We start from the raw sequence: 19906 nt of genomic DNA, 5'->3' as shown, positions 1-19906 counted from the left end.
TCCCCTCTTAAGTGCTCCCATAAATTGCGTCCCTTAATTCCATTTCATTCGATGGCCCTTGACACGTCCAGGCCCCCTGGCTCCAGCTCTGCTCTGACCAGACAGACAGACCCAGCTGTAAATATCATGGGACTCCCAACGCACGCACACACACACACACACACACACACACACACACACACACACACACACACACACACACACACACACACACACACACACCCAGTATATGCAAGCCACTTTGTGGCCGCACACTCCGTCAAGGAAAAACATGCAGAGATTTAAGGCTTATACCGTATAGTTCAAGCATGAGAGAGAGAGAGACCTCCTCTCTCCTTTGTAGTTTATTTTCCCTTTATTTAGACAATTTCAGAAAGCTGAGTGGGAGAGCCACATTTCATATAATAACATTTTAAGTGCAAATTCTTTAAGTACACAATAATACACCAAAAGAACGACAATATGCTGTTAAGCAGACGGGCTGTGAATGCATCATTAATTTTCAAAGGTTGACAGAACCGACTATGTGGAAAAATGTCTGGGTAATTATTGATGTAGGATTATTTTGTATGGCTTCCATTCAGAGTACAGCACAATATAGACTCATTGACACACGCACGCATTTATGCACGCACACACGCATGCATGCACTCATCATGTTATTGTGACACTAGCAGGGTGCACCAATATATTAATTTTATTTCATTTACTGTAACAGCACATTAGATTCAACTGAATTCTAATGTTAAATTCTTTGGTGTCTTTTGACAAAGCAAAAATCACACCCACGTGGAGTCAGGTAAATTGTGCATTTATATATAAATGGTGCATTTATATAGCGGCGCTTTACATAGATTGTGCATTACATTCACCCATTCACACACACATGGCGGCAGAAACCAAAGGCACCGACCAGCACATCAGGAGCAATTAGGGGTTCAGTGTCTTGCTCAAGGACACTTCGACACTAACTCTGGGGGAGCCCGGGTTGGAACTGGCAACCTTGCGGTTACCATCCAGCCACTCTACCCCTGAGCCACCGCCGCCCTCCTATCATCATACATCATCTCGTTCCTGGCCAATCACAATAGGTGTCCTCACTTTTCTGTCCTCACTTTTTATCCTCAATACGTACATTGCTCAGCCAATCAAATCATCGCTATGGGGTGCTCAGCCAATCAAATCATCGATATGGGGTACACACCAGAGTAATCTAGTCAGTGGCGGCTGGAATGTGCCACGGGCCCTAAGGCAAGATTGACAGCCCGGGCCCACAACCAACCCCCCACCCCACCCCACCCCCCGCCCGCAGGGAAAGGCCGAGCGGGACCGTAAATATAGGACTTCAGAACCCTCAACGTGTCTCAGTTGCAGCATACCTGAGGCAATAAATATACATAATGTACAGTAGGCTCACAGCACAGGTGGTTGCATATCGAAAATCACGTTACATGTTGAAATGTCCATAGCCATTCCTAACGGAGCTAATCAAATACTGGAGGGTGTAGGCTGCTGTACTCACATGGTTGTGCCTGCCCTCTGTGGCTGTGATGAATGGGACAGCTTCGGGATAGTTGATTAAATAGTCTCTTAATTTTTCAATTCAAGTGGTAAAGTTAACGTGGACATGTCCGTCCATCTTTATGATTAGGCTGTTGTTGTCTTAATTGGTATTCCTTTCATGTGACTTCCTTAACCTCCAGTGCATGTGGATGGAGCTGTGTTTGTATTCCACCTTTACTCCATCTATCTTGCCCTCTTTTGCCTGTGGTAATTGTATTGTCTTGTTTTGACTGTTCAAAGAATCAAAACTCAACTTTATCAGGCGATTGCAGAGCAGGGCTAACAACTGTATACAGCCACAGCGTATACAGACCGGAGCAAATCCGTCTACTCTAACGTGCAGCCAAGCAGCCCAGTTTAAACACTCTATTTCCTGCCTGCGCCATGAAGGGCCCTTCAAAATAAAGCGTCTCCCTTTAACTGAATCTAGTATAAGAGTGGCGACACGCTTTGATCTCGCAGCAAAGCAGGGTGTTATTAGCCCGGTGGAACCACTCCCCCTGCTGGACAACATCTGCATTCTGCCAGAAGGGAGAGTCTGGGATCTCTCGGGCAGAGACGATGTAATTCTGTCCGGAGCAATATGCGGCTGTATATGCGGCCGCTAGAGGCGGGATCAAAGCGAGACTGGTGACATGTTGAAGCTGTGCCACAGCGCAAATGTAAACACAGCCTAACAAGACTACAACTCGAAATTATTGTGGAGATATCAGATTTTTGTCCCGCTGCATCGGGTTCATCGTTTTTGCTTGAGAGAGCCCAGATGCAGGCAGGAGGAGAGAACTGGGGAACTCAATCCTGCAGCAATCTGGCGGAGTCAGGTTAGGGTGCATGTTATGGGCTATAGTTCCAAACATTGGAACTATCCCATTGAGATAGAATGAGCACTTCCGCATTCCATTGTTACAATAAGAGTCAACGCTAGTGTCGCCACTCTCCTACTATAGATCACTCTGGTACATGGACACACAAAGTTGGGCATAGGAGGGGGCGGCTCTAGCGCCCCTCAAAAAAGAGTAAAGAAGCCAGAATATGTTGCTGAAATAGATTTTCTCTCATACTGGTGTCTCAGTTTCTTTCTCTCCCTCTCTGTCAGTCTTCTCCCTGCATGTCTCCTCCGTCTCTCTCACCCTCTCTGTGTAGTTCTGTTTCTTCACCTCTCTTCTCTGGTGTTTTCTCTCTGATTCCTGCCCCAATATTCTTCCTCTCTCTCCCTCTCTATCTCTCTCTCTCTCTCTCTCTCTCTCTCTCTCTCTCTCTCTCTCTCTCTCTCTCTCTCTCTCTCTCTCTCTCATTGTTTATGTTTATTCCATGTGATCTGCCAGCCGGCTGCATTAACGTATTTACAACAATCATAATCCGTCCGTAAAGTAAACATTTACAAGGTTTAATGGACGCAAAGCAGGAAGTACTGTCGACACACACACACACACACACACACACACACACACACACACACACACACACACACACACACACACACACACACACACACACACACACACACACACCATTAAACCCATTCACGCAATTAAACCCATTCACACAATGGAAGCATGTGTCCTTATATCTGAGCTTTTGTCTGCATAAGTGACTCCACAAATGAGCCATTGTCAGAGTCACAACACTCTGTGGAGTTATTCCCCACAACAACAACAACAACAGATGGAAAGAAATAATAATAATAATAGGCTAATTCAATGGATTATCATCATCATATTATGGTAAGAAAACGTGTTGGGGCGGAACTCTCCTTTAATGATCATCTCAATGAGAAGTTCAGTCACGCGAGAGAGACTCGGAGTAGAGTCACTGCTTCTTCACCTGGAAAAGAGCCAGCTTAGGTGGTTCGGGCATCTGGTTAGGATGCCTCTCGAGCGTCTCCCTAGGGAGGTCCTCGAGGTACATTCCACTGGGAGGAGACCCCAGGGCAGACCAAGGCGCAGTTGGAGGAATCACATCGACTCACTGGCCTTGGAACGCCTCAGGATCCCCCAGGAGGAAGTCACTAATGTTGCTCTGGAGCTCTCTGGTGGAGCTGTTGCCCCCGCGACCCGACTGCGGATAAGCAGTTGAAGATGGATGGATGGATCTTAATGATACATTATCACTCTGTTTCCTTGTGTTTGAGCGTCAACTGTCTAATGCCTCTCTCTGTTTCCTTGTGTTGGTAAATGGTAAATGGTGCATTTATATAGCGTCTTTATCCAAGGAGCTTTACAGAGATTGTGCATTACATTCACCCATTCACACACACATTCATACACTGATGGCGGCAGAAACCATGCAAGGCACCAACCAGCACACCAGGAGCTATTAGGGGTTCCGTGTCTTGCTCAAGGATACTTCAACACTAACTCTAAGGGAGCCCGGGTTCAAACTGTCCTCCTGTGTGTCTAATGCCTCTGTCTGTTTCCTTGTGTTGGTAGAGTCATCCTGTGTGGATCCACTATGGAAGTCAGGCAGAACAGCACAGTTAGCTGTCTAACGTGTGCACAGCCACAACAGGGCTTCGTTGTCTAACTACTAACGTGTGTGTACCACACATAGCTGTCTAACGTGTGTGTACCACAACCACACATAGATGTCTAACGTGTGTGTACCACACATAGCTGTGTAACGTGTGTGTGTGTGTGTGTGTGTGTGTGTGTGTGTGTGTGTGTGTGTGTGTGTGTGTGTGTGTGTGTCTGTGTCAGACTGCCACAACAGTGCTTCGTTGTCTAACTAACGTGTGTGTACCACACATAGCTGTCTAACATGTGTGTGTAGCCGACAGTGAGTGAATGGATATTCAGCAAGCTGCAAAACAGCTGCGTTCGCTTCCCGCGTTTGCGCGTCTTACTTGTGCCTCTGTCTGTTTCCTTGTGTTGGTAGAGTCGTCCTGCATATGTGTCTAATGCCTCTATCTGTTTCCTTGTGTTGGTAGAGTCGTCCTGCATATGTGTCTAATGCCTCTATCTGTTTCCTTGTGTTGGTAGAGTCCTGTGTGGATCGTCTACTGTCTAAGGACTGGAAGGACAGGATGGATTGCCTCAACGCTAACGAGCTGCTTGACGAGGTCAAAGGTGAGAGATACCTGGGGTACACACAAATACAAAGCTGGTCTGATGAGGGTCATAGGAGGTGCCAGCGCCCCTCAAAAAAACAAATATATATATAAAGTTATGGAAATGTATGAAATTGCACGCTCGCACACACACACACACACACACACACACACACACACACACACACACACACTCTCTCTCTCTCCTGTGGCTCCCAGTTGCCACGGCAAAGAAGTATGAAAAGGAATAAGAAGTTATTCTTTCATTTTGATATTGCAAAACAATGTTGCCTATACACCAGATAAAAATAAGAATCAATGTAATGAAGGAAAATAGAAGAATGATGGAGGAATGTTTGTTTTCACCACCAATAGTGCTGCTGGCTTACTGGTACAGTATACTTGATATGCTTTGAGAAATGAGCAAACAATAACATGTAATATTGAAACATAGTTTGCAGCTCCAGATATAAATGTAATACGTTTTTGGGCCAAAGATGGGTCTTCTGATAATAAAGGTTGCCTACCCCTGGGTTAACCTCTAAATGTTTTGATGAATTGAACAAGGTTGTAAACAAGTGTAATGCTTTATTGGGTCGTCCACTCACAGTTAACAGTCTTTGTATTCAGTTCTGCTTGAATTGTACTGTAATTCTGTAAAACTGTTAATAAATATTTCAATCAATCAATCAAAAACCCATTAAGAGCTGAGGGTGATTCTACACAAATACCTTCTAAATCACTAGTTCTCACACATTCAAGATATAAATAAATACAAATCTGAAGTAGCAGATGTACACGCATGGCGCGCTGCATGTGAACTTTTATATCTGCTGTGGACCGTAGTTGGACCACTTTAAAAAAAACTTTTTTAGTCCACCTGGCCCCTAAAATTTTCATTTACAAAATGTTTGTCATTGTGCGTGCGTGCGTGCGTGTGTGCGTGCGTGCGTGCGTGTGTGCGTGCGTGCGTGCGTGCGTGCGTGTGTGCGTGCGTGCGTGCGTGTGTGCGTGCGTGCGCCATAAACAATGAAGCTCCTGGTCAGGGGGGAAGGCGCCATAACTCTGACAGTTGTATACCACAGCATATGACAGCGGAAGACTAAAGGCGCGCCATGTCTGCCGTTTAGCGCTGCCAGAGCCAATCAACCTGCTTTAAACCTCCGCAGGTTGTAATTGTAGCTTTGATTAAGGGTCTGTGTAAAATGAGGCTGCTCGCCAGTGCTCAAATACTGTGTGTGTGTGTGTGTGTGTGTGTGTGTGTGTGTGTGTATATATATACATTTTGTGTATGCATCAGCAATATCATTTATGAAGGCATAAATTGTAAACGTACCCCAGTGTTCAGAAATGAAAATTGTTCCATTGGACGGCAGGGAGTGGAGTGCAGGGCAGATGGATTAGACCCAAGCATTTAGACATGAGGCAGATTTGTTGTTTAGAATCAGCCTCAGGGCTAAATGGGTTCAATACATCTGCCCTCCACTGGCTTCTAAATCCTGACAGCTTTCTGAAAACAAAAAACAAAACAAAAAATGTTCTATGTCAGTGATTCTCAAACAATTTCACTATTTCAGAAACGCCAAAAATGTAATGTATGATTGGCCGCCGAGCCCTATCTGGAAATATGTTATTCCAGGCCATGAGCATGTACGTAGATCTGCTATTTTTCAACAGCTAAAGTAGCCTAGTATAACATAATGCTTAAAACACCAAAAGGGGTTGCCATCCTGAATGTATTAACAACGCTCGGCACGGCAACTCGCGACCCTTTAGGGGCCTCTAGGTGGTGTCTCCTGTCGTCATAGTCTCTGGGGAGCTTTTCAGTGTCCATACGGATTTTGGCATTTTCTAGGCGTGTATGTACGGAATTGCAATTCCGTGCTAATTCTTCTTAGTTTGGGTGAGACTGGGTAGGGATGTGTATAAATGGCCACACAGTATGGTCATGATAGCAGCCAGACAGCTATACAGAACCAACAGTGTAACATGATAGAAACGTAATAGTAGATGCAGCAGATAAAAAAAACGGTGAAGTGAGGGGCGCTCTTATCGTCATACAGTACATCATCACATTCCGGCCAATCACAATTGGTATCCTACATTTCCTGTCTTCTCTTTTTATCCTCAACACGTACATTGTTCAGCCAATCTAATCATCGCTATGGGGTGCTCAGCCAATCAAATCATTGCTATGTATGGGGTGCTCAGCCAATCAAACACACAAACACAAAGCTGGGCTGAGGAGGGTCAGCCAGTGGCCCTCAAAAAAAACACACATATATATATATATATATATATATATATATATATATATACATGTATATAAAGTGATGGAAATTCATGAAATCGCACGCACGCACGCACGCACGCACGCACGCACGCAGCCACGTAAAACGTGAATTAATCAATACTGAGCAACTGAATGTCACCTAACATGTTAAGTAAGTTGTGTTATGTGAAATGTTATGAAATTTCTGTTCAAAAAGACGTATAGCCTACCTGTGCTCCAGGTCTGCGCCTCCCCTTTCTCTGTAATTGGTGCAGATACAGTATATATGACTCTTTTCTGGCTCATAATTACGTGGATTATATACAAGTCATTACTTTCTTTATAGGTTTGACTATGAGAAACTTAGTGAGAATATCCCCGTTCTGGAGGTCTGTGTGTGTGTGTGTGTGTGTGTGTGTGTGTGTGTGTGTGTGTGTGTGTGTGTGTGTGTGTGTGTGGGGGGGGGGGGGGTTAATGGTACATTTATATAGTGCCTTTATCCAAGGCGCCTTACATAGATTGTGCATTACATTCACACACACGCATTCATACACAGATGGTGGAGGAAACCATGCAAGGCACCAACCAGCACATTGGGAGCAATTGGGAGGTTCAGCGTCCTGCTCAAGGACTTGCTCTTCGACACTAACTCTGGGGGATCACGTGTGTGTGCGTGTGCGTGTGCGTGCGTGCGTGCGTGCGTGTGTGCGTGCGTGCGTGCGTGCGTGCGTACGTGTGTGGGTGCGTGCGTGCGTGCATGCATGGGAGGGGGGGGGGGGTATCAGGTAACAACACAGTTGCTGAGGTGAATCTAAAAACTATTTTGTTAAACCTTTTAGTATGCCATGCACATCAGATGTTGTTTTGCCTCCCCCTGTATCTCAGGCTCGTTGAAGACATACAAGCATCCAAGCATCGCCTCGCTCTGGATTAACAGCGTCTGCTAAATGCCTACATTGTAAATTGTAAATGGGAGCTTTATAGCAGTGTGCGGATGTTTTACCTTAAGTATTTCCAATGTTCAGTACCTTTACTTCTACTCCACTACATTTATTTGAAAACTTTTAGTTACTAGTTACTTTGTAGATTGTGGTTATTATTACAAAACATACATTAAACATACATTAAACACTTCAGCCTTAAATATGCATTTATTATTACAAAACACTTCAGCCATTCGGCCATTTGAAAATAGCCAATCTACAAAATCACAATTGAGCTTGTTTTTTCAAAAGATTTTGGTACATTTGAAATTTTGAAATGGGACATTCTGCATAGAGTATACATTTTGATGCCCATGCATTTGTACTTTTACTCAAGTATATTTTGAATTCCGGACTTTTACATGTAACAGAGTATTTCTATACTGCAGTATTGATACTTTTACTTAAGTAAAACATTTGAGTACTTTTTCCACCACTCGACTTTATCATATTCCACACTGTGGTCATTTCTGTCAGGCCATTTCTGTCATATACACATCACAGAGTATACAGTAGGCCTTCTGAGAAAAGGTACAGAAAGGATATGAGAACCACTTGCTCGCAAGCAAATGTTTATTTTAGTTTTAGTCAAAGTATTTTGAATAGTTTTCACTTAGTTTTAGTCACATTTTAGTCACCCGGAATGTTTTAGTGTTAGTCCAGTTTTAGTCGACTGCATATCATACGATTTTAGTCGACTAAATCTGCAGTTGATTTACAGTAAATATTTACTAAAGTGTATGCAGCCTTGATGCCGTCGTAATGACTGATTTAACACTTGCTAAAAATAGCCGATCTACAAGCTCGTAGATTGGCTATTTTCAGCATGCAACCATGTGTAAAATCACTTATACTGGATCTCTTGTCCACTAGCCCCTTCCTAGCATTTTAGTCTATTTTGTATTTGTTGACTAAATTGTCAATGTATTTAGTATTATAGTTTTAGTCGTCATAGCTTAGTTTCCATTTAGTTTTACTCAGTGATACCTCCCCTATCTCCCCTATCTACTTATCATCCACCCTCTCTCATTCTTACATAATCTGGACACACTTTATTTCTCTGGCTTCATTTCACGTCAAATTGAAATGAAGTTTGAACTTGTAGTTGAGTTTATAATGTTTGGCAAAACATGCAGTTTTGTAGTTTGAGTGAAAACAATTAAGCTTGAACCTTAATTTTCAAATCAATTGCGGGGCAAATATAATTATTTGTTTGTATTTGACCATTGAAGATGGTAGAATCTTGGCAATAATTCATCACTTCCTGTTTTGGAGCCGAGCACTCAACAGGTGTCTTGAATAATCCCGATGGACAGAAAAATGGAACAGGGAGGCCCGCTGAAATGATTATCGGTGCCAGACGCACACACAGGGGAATGCGAGGCGCTAGCTTTGGAATGTACAGCCTCATAATCCATAAACATGAATCATTGTGCTGTAAGCACTGCTATTGCACCATTGAATAGAGCTTTAGTCACAACATGGAATGCAGGGATTTGGGAGAATGGAAATGGAGGGCTGTGTGTGTGTGACATGTGTACGCATGTGTTGCCTGCCTTGTGGTGTGTGCATGTGCACGCGTGCGGGCATTCAGTCTATATCTATTGTAAGTATAACTACCTTCTAGCTACAGTGAAGGAACATGGAAGTGTAACTACCTTCTAGCCACAGTGAAGGAACATGGAAGTGTAACTACCTTCTAGCTACAGTGAAGGAACATGGAAGTGTAACTACCTTCAGCCACGGTGAAGGAACATGGAAGTGTAACTACCTTCAGCCACGGTGAAGGAACATGGAAGTGTAACTACCTTCTAGCTACAGTGAAGGAACATGGAAGTGTAACTACCTTCAGCCACAGTGAAGGAACATGGAAGTGTAACTACCTTCTAGCTACAGTGAAGGAACATGGAAGTGTAACTACCTTCTAGCTACAGTGAAGGAACATGGAAGTGTAACTACCTTCAGCCACGGTGAAGGAACATGGAAGTGTAACTACCTTCTAGCTACAGTGAAGGAACATGGAAGTGTAACTACCTTCTAGCCACAGTGAAGGAACATGGAAGTGACGGTTAAAATTAAACTGTATAGTGACACTGCAATGTGCACAGATAGAATTTGTGGCTAGGAGAGGAGAGGAGAGGAGAGGAGAGGAGAGGAGAGGAGAGGAGAGGAGAGGAGAGGAGAGGAGAGGAGAGGAGAGGGGGGTCATTTGGGGAGAAAAAAAAAAAAAAAAAGAATGTTGTCTTTGATACAGGGGTGCTGAAGGGTTGTGTGTGTGTGTGTGTGTGTGTGTGTGTGTGTGTGTGTGTGTGTGTGTGTGTGTGTGTGTGTGTGTGTGTGTGTGTGCGCGCGTGTGCGTGTCACGTGTGCGTAAATGTGTGTGTGTCAAAGGGGCCTTTTCTAGGGGGTCCGGTACAATAGAGGCAGAGTGGACTATACAATGGTGTCTGTGTTAGTATGCAGGTAGCGTTAGGCCCACCCTGCACTCTGTATGCACCGCCCTAGGGCAACACCTCTCACTCAAGAGCCACTTGCAAACAAGAAGAACTTGTGTGCAGCAGTGTTAAACAAGGAAACAACAGACACTGTCTGGTGTGTGTGTGCGTGCATATGCTTGCGTGCGTGCGTGCGTGCGTGCGTGCGTGTGGAGGGTCTTGAGGAGGTTCTGTGAAAGACACTGCAGGACAGAGATTTACCTTCCGTTGCCTTTATACTGTTAACTGTCAATGTAAGCAATCAATCCAATCTACGCCACAATCGCAAAGTTTGGGGAATGCACGCACGCACGCACGCACGCACGCACGCACGCACGCACGCACGCACGCACGCACGCACGCACGCACGCACACCTCCTCCCACTCCCAGTTTAGTCATTATGCCATGAATCAGTGCACCCCATAGTTACCATTTAGGACCTCTGGTACTGCTGCTCTACTATTCCAGCGGTCCTCAACGGCCTCAGCGGCCTCTGTGATTTGATTTTTCTTGGGCGGGGGGGTCCCTAGATGACAGTTGAGTTAAGTGACGATGAACCCATTTAGACCCATGAGGACGATTCCACAAAAATGCTTCTAAATCCTAACATGTTTCTATGTCAGTGGTGATCAACCATTTTCATGTTGAGGACCCCCAGGATTATCTATTTTGGCTGCGGACCGCCATCCGAAAATATGGAGTTCCATGGACCCCCTTAGAAGCAAAGATTTGAGTTTAGAACGTTCACTGTGAAAGAATACATATTCAAAGATTTGTGCCACATTTTCACGATTTAGATCTGCTATTTTTCAACATAGCTAAAGTATAACATTTAGTTTGGGGGGGTCCCCCAGTTCAAATGTGATTATTTTGGGGGGTCCGCCAGTTCAAATGTGATTATTTTGGGGGGTCCCCCAGTTTAAATGTGATTCTTTTGGGGGGTCCCCCAGTTCAAATGTGATTATTTTGGGGTGTCCCCCGGCCCAGTTCGAATGTGATTATTTTGGGGGGTCCCCCAGTTCAAATGTGATTCTATTTGGGGGTCACGGCCACTCACCTGTCCCTGCTGTGTGTCTCCAGGTACCCCAGAGTCCCTGGAGGAGAAGGAGCGACAGCTGTCCACCATGATCGCTCAGCTGGTGGGCCTGAGGGAGCAGCTGCTGTCCGCACACGACGAGCAGAAGAAGATGGCCGCCGTGCAGCTGGAGAGGCAACGGCAGCAGACGGACCTGGCCAGGCAGCAGCAGGATCAGGTAGAGAGACACCCACAGAGACAGAGAGAGATGGATAGAGATGGGGAGAGAGAGAGAGAGAGAGAGAGAGAGAGAGAGCACTAAAATATTCAGGAACGTGGTATGCCATATGTGTGTGCGTTCAACACGGCTTCCATAATACAAAAGGGTGCAGAGCGAGGCCAAATTCTTTATTACTGCATGGGTTTAGTCATATTATTTGACCTACTTAATTGGGCCCAGAGCGACAGAGAGATGTGGATCATGTAGAGTATTCTGACATATTTACTATCTCTCTCACTCCCTAACACGAGTCAATAGAAATAGAACAGCAATTCCCTCGCGAGCACGAGTTACGTTTTCATTGTTTAATTCGCCGCTTTTAATAACTTTTAAGACTTATACGTGGTTTTCCTCGGACATTCCATAGTTGAGCAGTATACAGTATGCATCATAGCTTCAGCTTATGTTCACGCTACCGAATGCTTTGCAAAAATCGACAAAAATTATGGAAGCTTTCTTCTTTGATAGCCGGCGTTCTTCGATGATTCTCCTTAAAGCAAGGATTTGTGGTAGAGTTGATCTTTTCCTATGGAAACCGTTTTTGTTCCTACGGAGAACTTATGGTCAATATGAGGTGTAATGTGGTTTCAGATTGAAACGCTGGCTCTGTTGTTTCTGAACCAATCAGAGCGTTGCATCCCTTCAGGCGATGGGGTGGTAGCTAAGCTAGACGCAGGACGCATGGACGGTGTTTGTTTACAAGTCAGATAGTCGGCCAGTTGTACCAGTTTACTGCTACAGTATGTGGCTTATTTCTTCCCTTTAATGTTTTCAGATACATATTTTAGCGTGATGATTAAGTTTAAACCGAATAATACACTGTCTGGATGTCATCTTGAATAGGATTAAAAACTGAGTAGTTTGCAATCAAAACCAGCTGTGTTTTGGAGCTACGGGAATAAAACGGGTGAGCTTCATTTTTATTCGTTTTCAGAAAGTAATTAAAATCCGATTTTCATGGACTTTTAATATAACATTAGACAAAAATGAAAAATGTCTCATCTTTTGGCATCCATTGTTAGGTATGCCCATATGATGACCATGTGCAGGTCTAAAACATATTTTTCATTTCACTGGGTCTTTAAGCAGAAGAGAATTGTAGATTTTTGAAGCTACAATATGGCTATGGTGTAGATAGATAAATTCGATGTGGTCCGTGTTTTCATTCATACATGTGCGTTTTTGAGGGGCGCCAGCCCCTTCTATGCCCAGCTTTGAATGTTTGTGTTTAACAAAAACATTGAAGACAAAAGTGTGTAAACATAAACATCAAAGACAAAGGTGAGGAAGCAAATTGTGATTGGCCGGCATGATTGGGTCGGAGATGTGCCATTGGTTGAGAATGAGATGATTCATGACGTACGGTATGATGATAAGAGCGCCCCTCACTTCACACGGGTGTGATTTTTTTGTGAGCTGCATATACTACAAATTAGCTAGTCATAGCATAGAAAGGCAACTTGGGAAGAATGGAGCTATATGGAATATACTGGCAGTCAGACTATTAAAGGTGTGTGTGTGTGTGTGTGTGTGTGTGTGTGTGTGTGTGTGTGTGTGTGTGTGTGTGTGTGTGTGTGTGTGTGTGTGTGTGTGTGTGTGTGTGTGTGTGTGTGTGTGTGTGTGTGTGTGTGTGTGTGTGTGTGCGTGCGTGCGTGCGTGCGTGCGTGCGTGCGTGTCTGTGTGTGTTATGTGCATGCCTCTCTGATATTGACATCTATTTTAAATCATGTGTGAAAAGACAAAGACTGCCAGAGGGAGAGAGCCTGTGCATACACATGCTCTTGGTTGTGTGTGTGTCTGTGTGTCTGTCTGTGTGTCTGTGCGAGCGAGCGTGCGTGCGTGCGTGCGTGCGTGCAAGGACAATTAGGCGCCCCGCCTGGGACTAAAACTCATGGCTTGTTTGTCGACAACGTTTTAGGGTCCACACATGCATCCACGACGTGCAGGCCCTGTTTGGACAAGTTCCTCCACATCACAACACATTCCACCTCTCAGCGCCTCACAAAGGGAGCGAGAGGGGTAAGAGGGAACGAGAGAGAGAGAGAGAGGCCGAGGGAGCAAGAGAAAGAATGACTGACTGAACGAGAGAGAGAGAGAGAAAGAAAGGAGGACCGATTCCGCCCGTAGGAGTCAGTCAGTCATTCATGTCTGTTGAGACTTGATGGGATAATGCCCCGCAGACAAGACTCGGGAGTGCGATCTCACCTTTAATGAAATATGACATGTGCTCAAATGGGGGCGACGCCTCCCATTCAACAAGCCTGTAATTACATTTCAGAATAAATATACTAAACGGCGGCTCGCTCGGGAGAAAAAAGGAAAAGAAAAGGAAAAAAGGGAATTAAGCAGCTGCATTGCATTAGTTTTTTGTTTTGTTTTACTGTGCAGCTCTAGAATTGCCATTCGAATGGAGCTTTTATCATTTATTAATTATATTTAATATTTTTATTTTGTTTTATGTTATTTTATCCGCTCACTAAATGTATTGAGTAACGAATCTACCGCTGTGAAATCTCCCCGGCCGCTTCCACTGCATGTGAAAACGTGCACGTTCACGTCTCGAGCGAATGTGGGCCGGGTTCCGGACCCCGTGGCCTCGCGACCGTAATAGAGACGGCTTAGTGGCCCGGTGATAAATGAGCGGAGACTAGCCAGCTACACGAAGGTGACAAGGGCCCCGATTGCAAAGGCTGAGCACGCGGTCAAAAACGTCGAAATGTCTCGAATTTTCGTGCGTTCTAGGCCCCGTGGCCTCGCGGTACCGCCGCTGAAAAGCCTGCGGTTCCGTGGGTCCTGAGCGGGCCGACAAGGGCTACTCCGCATGGTCAAGCCCGTCGCGCAGAACCCAGGCGGTACCCCCGAAAAGTTCAGAAATGTCCGGAGGAGCGGCGGCGCTTAGAGTGAGCTAAAGCTCCCCTGGTGGCCTGCTCGCAAGCCACAACCAGGGACGCTGGCCGCCCGTCCGAGACGAGTCACGAGAGTATTGACATGATATGCATAACTACGCCTTGTCAGAGCGGACTAGTCCACTGGTCCCAACGTACAGGGACACGTGCAGGACAGACAGACATAGCGCCTGTCAGGGCCACGGTCACGTCGTCGTCACAACTACACAATCACGATGATGAGCTACTGGCTTTGCCGTTTGGAAGGGGGGCCCTCTAGTGGACAGAACGTGCATCATATTATATTCTGTGTATTATTATACAGGCGAAGAAGCAGCGACTCTACTCCGAGTATCTCTCTCTGAACTTCTCACCCTATCTCTATGCCAGCCACCCGTATTCTTATCCTTTGGGTCATGACCCACACGCACTTCATGAACATATAGGTGAGAGTATAGGAACGAAGATTGCTCAGCTCTCTTTTCGTGCGTACAGTGTGAGTGTGCGTACAGGCTGATCTCCTTCTCCGTCTGTATGGGCTGTCAATCAGATAGGACCTTTCTGTGTGGATGTATGGGCTGTCAATCAGATAGGACTTTTCTGTGTGGATGTATGGGCTGTCAATCAGATAGGACTTTTCTGTTTGGATATATAGGCTGTCAATCAGATAGGACTTTTCTGTTTGGATATATGGGCTGTCAATCAGCTAGGACTTTTCTGTGTGGATGTATGGGCTGTCAATCAGCTAGGACTTTTCTGTGTGGATATATGGGCTGTCAATCAGCTAGGACTTTTCTGTTTGGATATATGGGCTGTCAATCAGTTAGGACTTTTCTGTGTGGATGTATGGGCTGTCAATCAGATAGGACTTTTCTGTTTGGATATATGGGCTGTCAATCAGATAGGACTTTTCTGTGTGGATGTATGGGCTGTCAATCAGATAGGAATTTTCTGTGTGGATGTATGGGCTGTCAATCAGATAGGACTTTTCTGTGTGGATGTATGGGCTGTCAATCAGATAGGACTTTTCTGTGTGGATGTATGGGCTGTCAATCAGATAGGACTTTTCTGTGTGGATGTACAGTATATGAGCTGTCAAGGCCAGAAAGTCATTTTTTGCCACTCAGTAGGCGTTCCCGCACACACTACATGTCACAGTTATAGACAGCACCGATATGTCACTATTCTTGTACCACGTCAACCCTCTCACCTCTCGCCCTGCTACTAAAAGCTAACTCGGGTGCTGCGATAGAGTGTCGCAGTCCCGCCCCCTTTCATGGCGGGACTTATAGACATTTCAATAAGTATTTATTAAAAGACCTTTAAAGCCGCGGACAAAGCCAACTCAGATCGTGACAAATCATGGCGACAAACACAATATTTTGGGCCGAACAAATAATTTCAAAGAAGAAAAACAACAAAAGTGTTGTACCTTGCCCTTTTTTTCTTCTTTCTAATTATTTGTTCGCCCCAAAATATTGTGTTTGTTGTCATGATTCATCACGATCCGAGTTGGCTTTGTTCGAGGCTTACATATCTTTAAATAAATACTTTTTGAAATGTCTATGGGGAAAATGCATGGGGAATTATTTCCTGTGCCCTCGTCATGAAAGGGGGCGGGACTGCGACGCTCTATTGAGGCTGGACTCCATACACTAGTATACCTTTGCCTTTCCTTATCATCCTTTCATGATAAAGATGCATAACTAATCCTCCTGTTACTGTAATTTAACTACGATAATGTTGCATTTATTGTGTAAATATCAAGAGAGATATCGGAGGCTTCATGGTCTCTTATCTCTGTGCAACAACAATAGAATGTGTGGACTCACTATACCTCTATGTGTGTGTGTGTGTGTGTGTGTGTGTGTGTGTGTGTGTGTGTGTGTGTGTGTGTGTGTGTCCAGATTTCAAGACAACAGCAGCAGTTACTGCAGCAGCAACATAAGATCAACATTCTCCAACAGCAGATCCAGGTTAGTGGAAACACACGAGCACAATCACACGACACGCACGCACGCACACACACACACACACACACACACACACACACACACACACACACACACACACACACACACACACACACACACACACACACACAGTGTCAATGGCTGTGACGTGTTCGGCGAAAACAGCTGATCTGCGAGCTCATCACATTCACCAGGTTGCAAAATGAGCCATGAGTTCTCAAGCCCCCAAAACATGGTAATTGTGAGTATAGGCCTACCTGTACGACAGTCCATATATTTTGTCGTATGACCAAAAATGCTTCCCTATGTCTCTGAGCTTGCTGACAGGCAGCTAAGACGACAGTGTAGCTTGCTCGTTAGCTGTCACTCGTTAATTAATTTGTTCCACCTGTGTACTCTCAGAAGCGCATTGAAGTGGGCACAGGGCAAAAGCAGAACCTCCGTGACCGTTTTGCTTAACAATGATCAGAGTTCAGTGCTGTTTGGCAATATGTGTGATGCTAGAGAGCATGCTAATATATTATGGCTGCTAAGAATTCCCCCTATCAGCTTTCATGCTGTTGTAATTGTGCGCATACTGTACGTCCTACACACTGTGTGTGTGACTGTGTGTGTGACTGTGTGTGTGTGTGTGTGTGTGTGTGTGTGTGTGTGTGTGTGTGTGTGTGTGTGTGTGTGTGTGTGTGCATGCATGTGTGTACTGTATGTGTGTGTGTGTGTGCGTGTGTGTATGTGTGTGTGTGTGTGTGTGTGTGTGTGTGTGTGTGTGTTTCTCTTCTGCTGTCATGCAGGGCTTTCAAATTATTCTAAACACAACATGAACATATTAGTACTCTTATTATGCATAATGCATTCTCGCCAAGATATATTTTCGAGTAACCCCCCCCCAAAAAAAATAAAATAAAAAAAAGAATGGTTCAAGCCCATTAATTAAGATTGCCAACCCTAACGAGCTAATGTTCGAACCCTGAATGTTCATGGACAGCCTTAGCGTACACACACACACACACACACACACACACACACACACACACACACACACACACACACACACACACACACACACACACACACACACACACACACACACACACACACACACAGACACATCTATCTATCTATCTATCTATCTATCTATCTATCTATCTATCTATCTATCTATCTATCTATCTATCTATCTATCTATCTATCTATCTATCTATCTATCTGCCGGGAATACATACTTTATACTAGATCATGTAAAATAATTTCACAATCTCCTTTATACATACACTGTACATATACGCAGTCACCAAGACTTGAAATGAACACCAGCCACTATGTAGTCAAAATGCTGTTAATTTTATGAGCAGCAGTTCAGTCTGTGTACTAAAAACTACTTTGGCTTATATCCATTAGCTCCAAAGTGGGGTCCGGGGACCCCCAGGGGTCCTTGAGGCAGTTCCAGGGGGTCTCCAGCTAAATGATAGTTTGGAACCAAATGGACCCTTATGGGTCTGTAACTCTGACAAATGTACAAATGGAACCAAACGGACCCTTCCATCTGTACACTCTCAGAGTTAAATTAACATTCATTTTAATATAAATTGGGGTAGGCTAATTAGTGTCAATTTGGGGGTCCTTGACATGAAAACGTTTGGGAACTACAGCATTAGCTGAACCTGCCGACGACTGTGACCGCTTGATGAAAAGGCCAGTTTTCGTGCTGCGATACAAACCAAGCCGAGAACAAAGGGAGACCTCTCGGCGCTCCGAGCCCAGAACGAGCACGCTGTGGCTGGGTTCAGCGATGAGCCGCTGCGGCCTGTTGGCCCGGAGCCCTGGTTCTCTGTGTGCTGCCGAGGCGTCGTGTGGTTAACAAGCGCTCACAGAGGGTTGGTTTTTTTATGGCGGCTCCACCCCTCGGTGCTTTAATAAAGCCTGGATCGGACTTCATTAGGCCCCGCGCCCGGAGGAGGGAGGGAGACCGGCCGGGGCCGTAAAACGTAAAGCTCGGTGTTAGAAGTGGTTTCCACGTTAGAAGTGGAATTCATGGTGTTACTATTGGATTGTGTACACCGCCGAGAGTGATGGGATATGCAGTCTACATGGGATATGTAGGCTAGTAGAGAGTTGGTTTTTTTTTTACCTTTTTTGTTAGTTTTTTTGCACAGCTGAAAGCCTAAAATGGTAATTAACGTTTTGCTTTATTCAGTGCTTGAACAAAATAATAACCACCAGAACTGAAACAACTGAACTTCTTAATGCGCCACAGTAAGAAGCAGGAGTTAAACTATTAATCTGGTGTATACTGCATGTGAGGTCAGATGTAGAGTTGCTGACTGGCTCCATATAGGCAGATCTAAGTGATGATCCAGTCTTCTCCATGACACACGCCATATATGGAGCGTCTCTTGAGTGTACTGGGTTGGATGAGGTCAGATCAACATAATGCTATGTCAGAACAGGTCATATACTGTATGGGGACCTAAGGGTTTTGTGAGGTCAGATCAACAATATGAAATTAATTATGTACTGGCCATGGAGTGTGACAGACGCGTCACGGACGCGAGATGCAGGTTTTCCTAGTAAAATGTGACCTACGGACGGTCCCAATAATAATAATAAAACTTATTTTGTATGCGCTTAAGAAATTGTCTACAGAGGCTGCCTGTCGAAGGTATTGGGAGTTTGTTCCACACTGCGGCGCTACACACTTGTTGTCACAGTCCTCTGTAATTTATGTCTGATAGGCATGCTGTATTGATGGCATACGGAGTTTCTCAGTACGCACGCACACACACAAGCACATGCATGCACACACAAGCACATGCATTCACACACAAGCACATGCATGCACACACAAGCACATGCATGCACACCGCACAAGGACAAACATACATCCACTTTGAATCTTGCTTTTAACCCCATATGAGATTTCAAACTGGCCTTGAAATATATACAGTATAAGTCTATACAATACAGTGTAGCTACAAAATAGTGTTTCTCAATTCACATATTGCAGTCTTTAGAAGCATTGTAAAAGCATTATTATTTATTTATTTGTTAAGATCCTCATAGCTGTGCCCTAGAGCTATTCTTCCTGGGCTCGTGTATGTTTACCTACGTACCTATTATTAAAGGAGAATTTCGGACTAGAAGGCTTTCTATTGTTTGTATTGTTTCATCACGGTAAAGCGTGTTTGAGTCATTCGTTTAATGAATACATATTTACATTTCTATTTCATACAATTAACACACATAAGAGAATAAGCACACAAACAATAGTTTTGTTTGGCTAACGGCTCCAAGCATTCAGTAACGAGTTTAGAGTGCTCTATAGATCATACAACACGCACGCACGCACGCACGCACACATACATACATACATACATACAGCAGCTCACAATAACGCTGTGGCCTAGCTCCAGGCTT

At 44.6% G+C, this 19906-nt stretch overlaps 1 protein-coding gene across 3 annotated transcripts in view; it reads left to right on the top strand.

Moving 5' to 3' along the window:
• LOC310856921 (transcription factor SOX-6-like) overlaps positions 1-19906 on the top strand; it is a 167801-nt gene that overhangs the window by 94134 nt on the left and 53761 nt on the right. For all 3 annotated transcript variants that reach the window (XM_083762474.1, XM_083762472.1, XM_083762473.1), the window contains exons 5-7: positions 4542-4628; positions 11420-11592; positions 16427-16495. In XM_083762474.1, coding sequence (XP_083618600.1) covers positions 4542-4628; positions 11420-11592; positions 16427-16495 — 329 coding nt within the window. The remainder of the gene's footprint in view (positions 1-4541; positions 4629-11419; positions 11593-16426; positions 16496-19906) is intronic.

The sequence above is a fragment of the Protomyctophum parallelum genome (assembly GCF_964188405.1).
Source record: "Protomyctophum parallelum genome assembly, chromosome: 4".
Classification (NCBI taxonomy): domain Eukaryota; kingdom Metazoa; phylum Chordata; class Actinopteri; order Myctophiformes; family Myctophidae; genus Protomyctophum; species Protomyctophum parallelum.
Note: the sequence above shows the minus strand (reverse complement) of the source record. Positions and strands in the feature narration are given on the sequence as shown.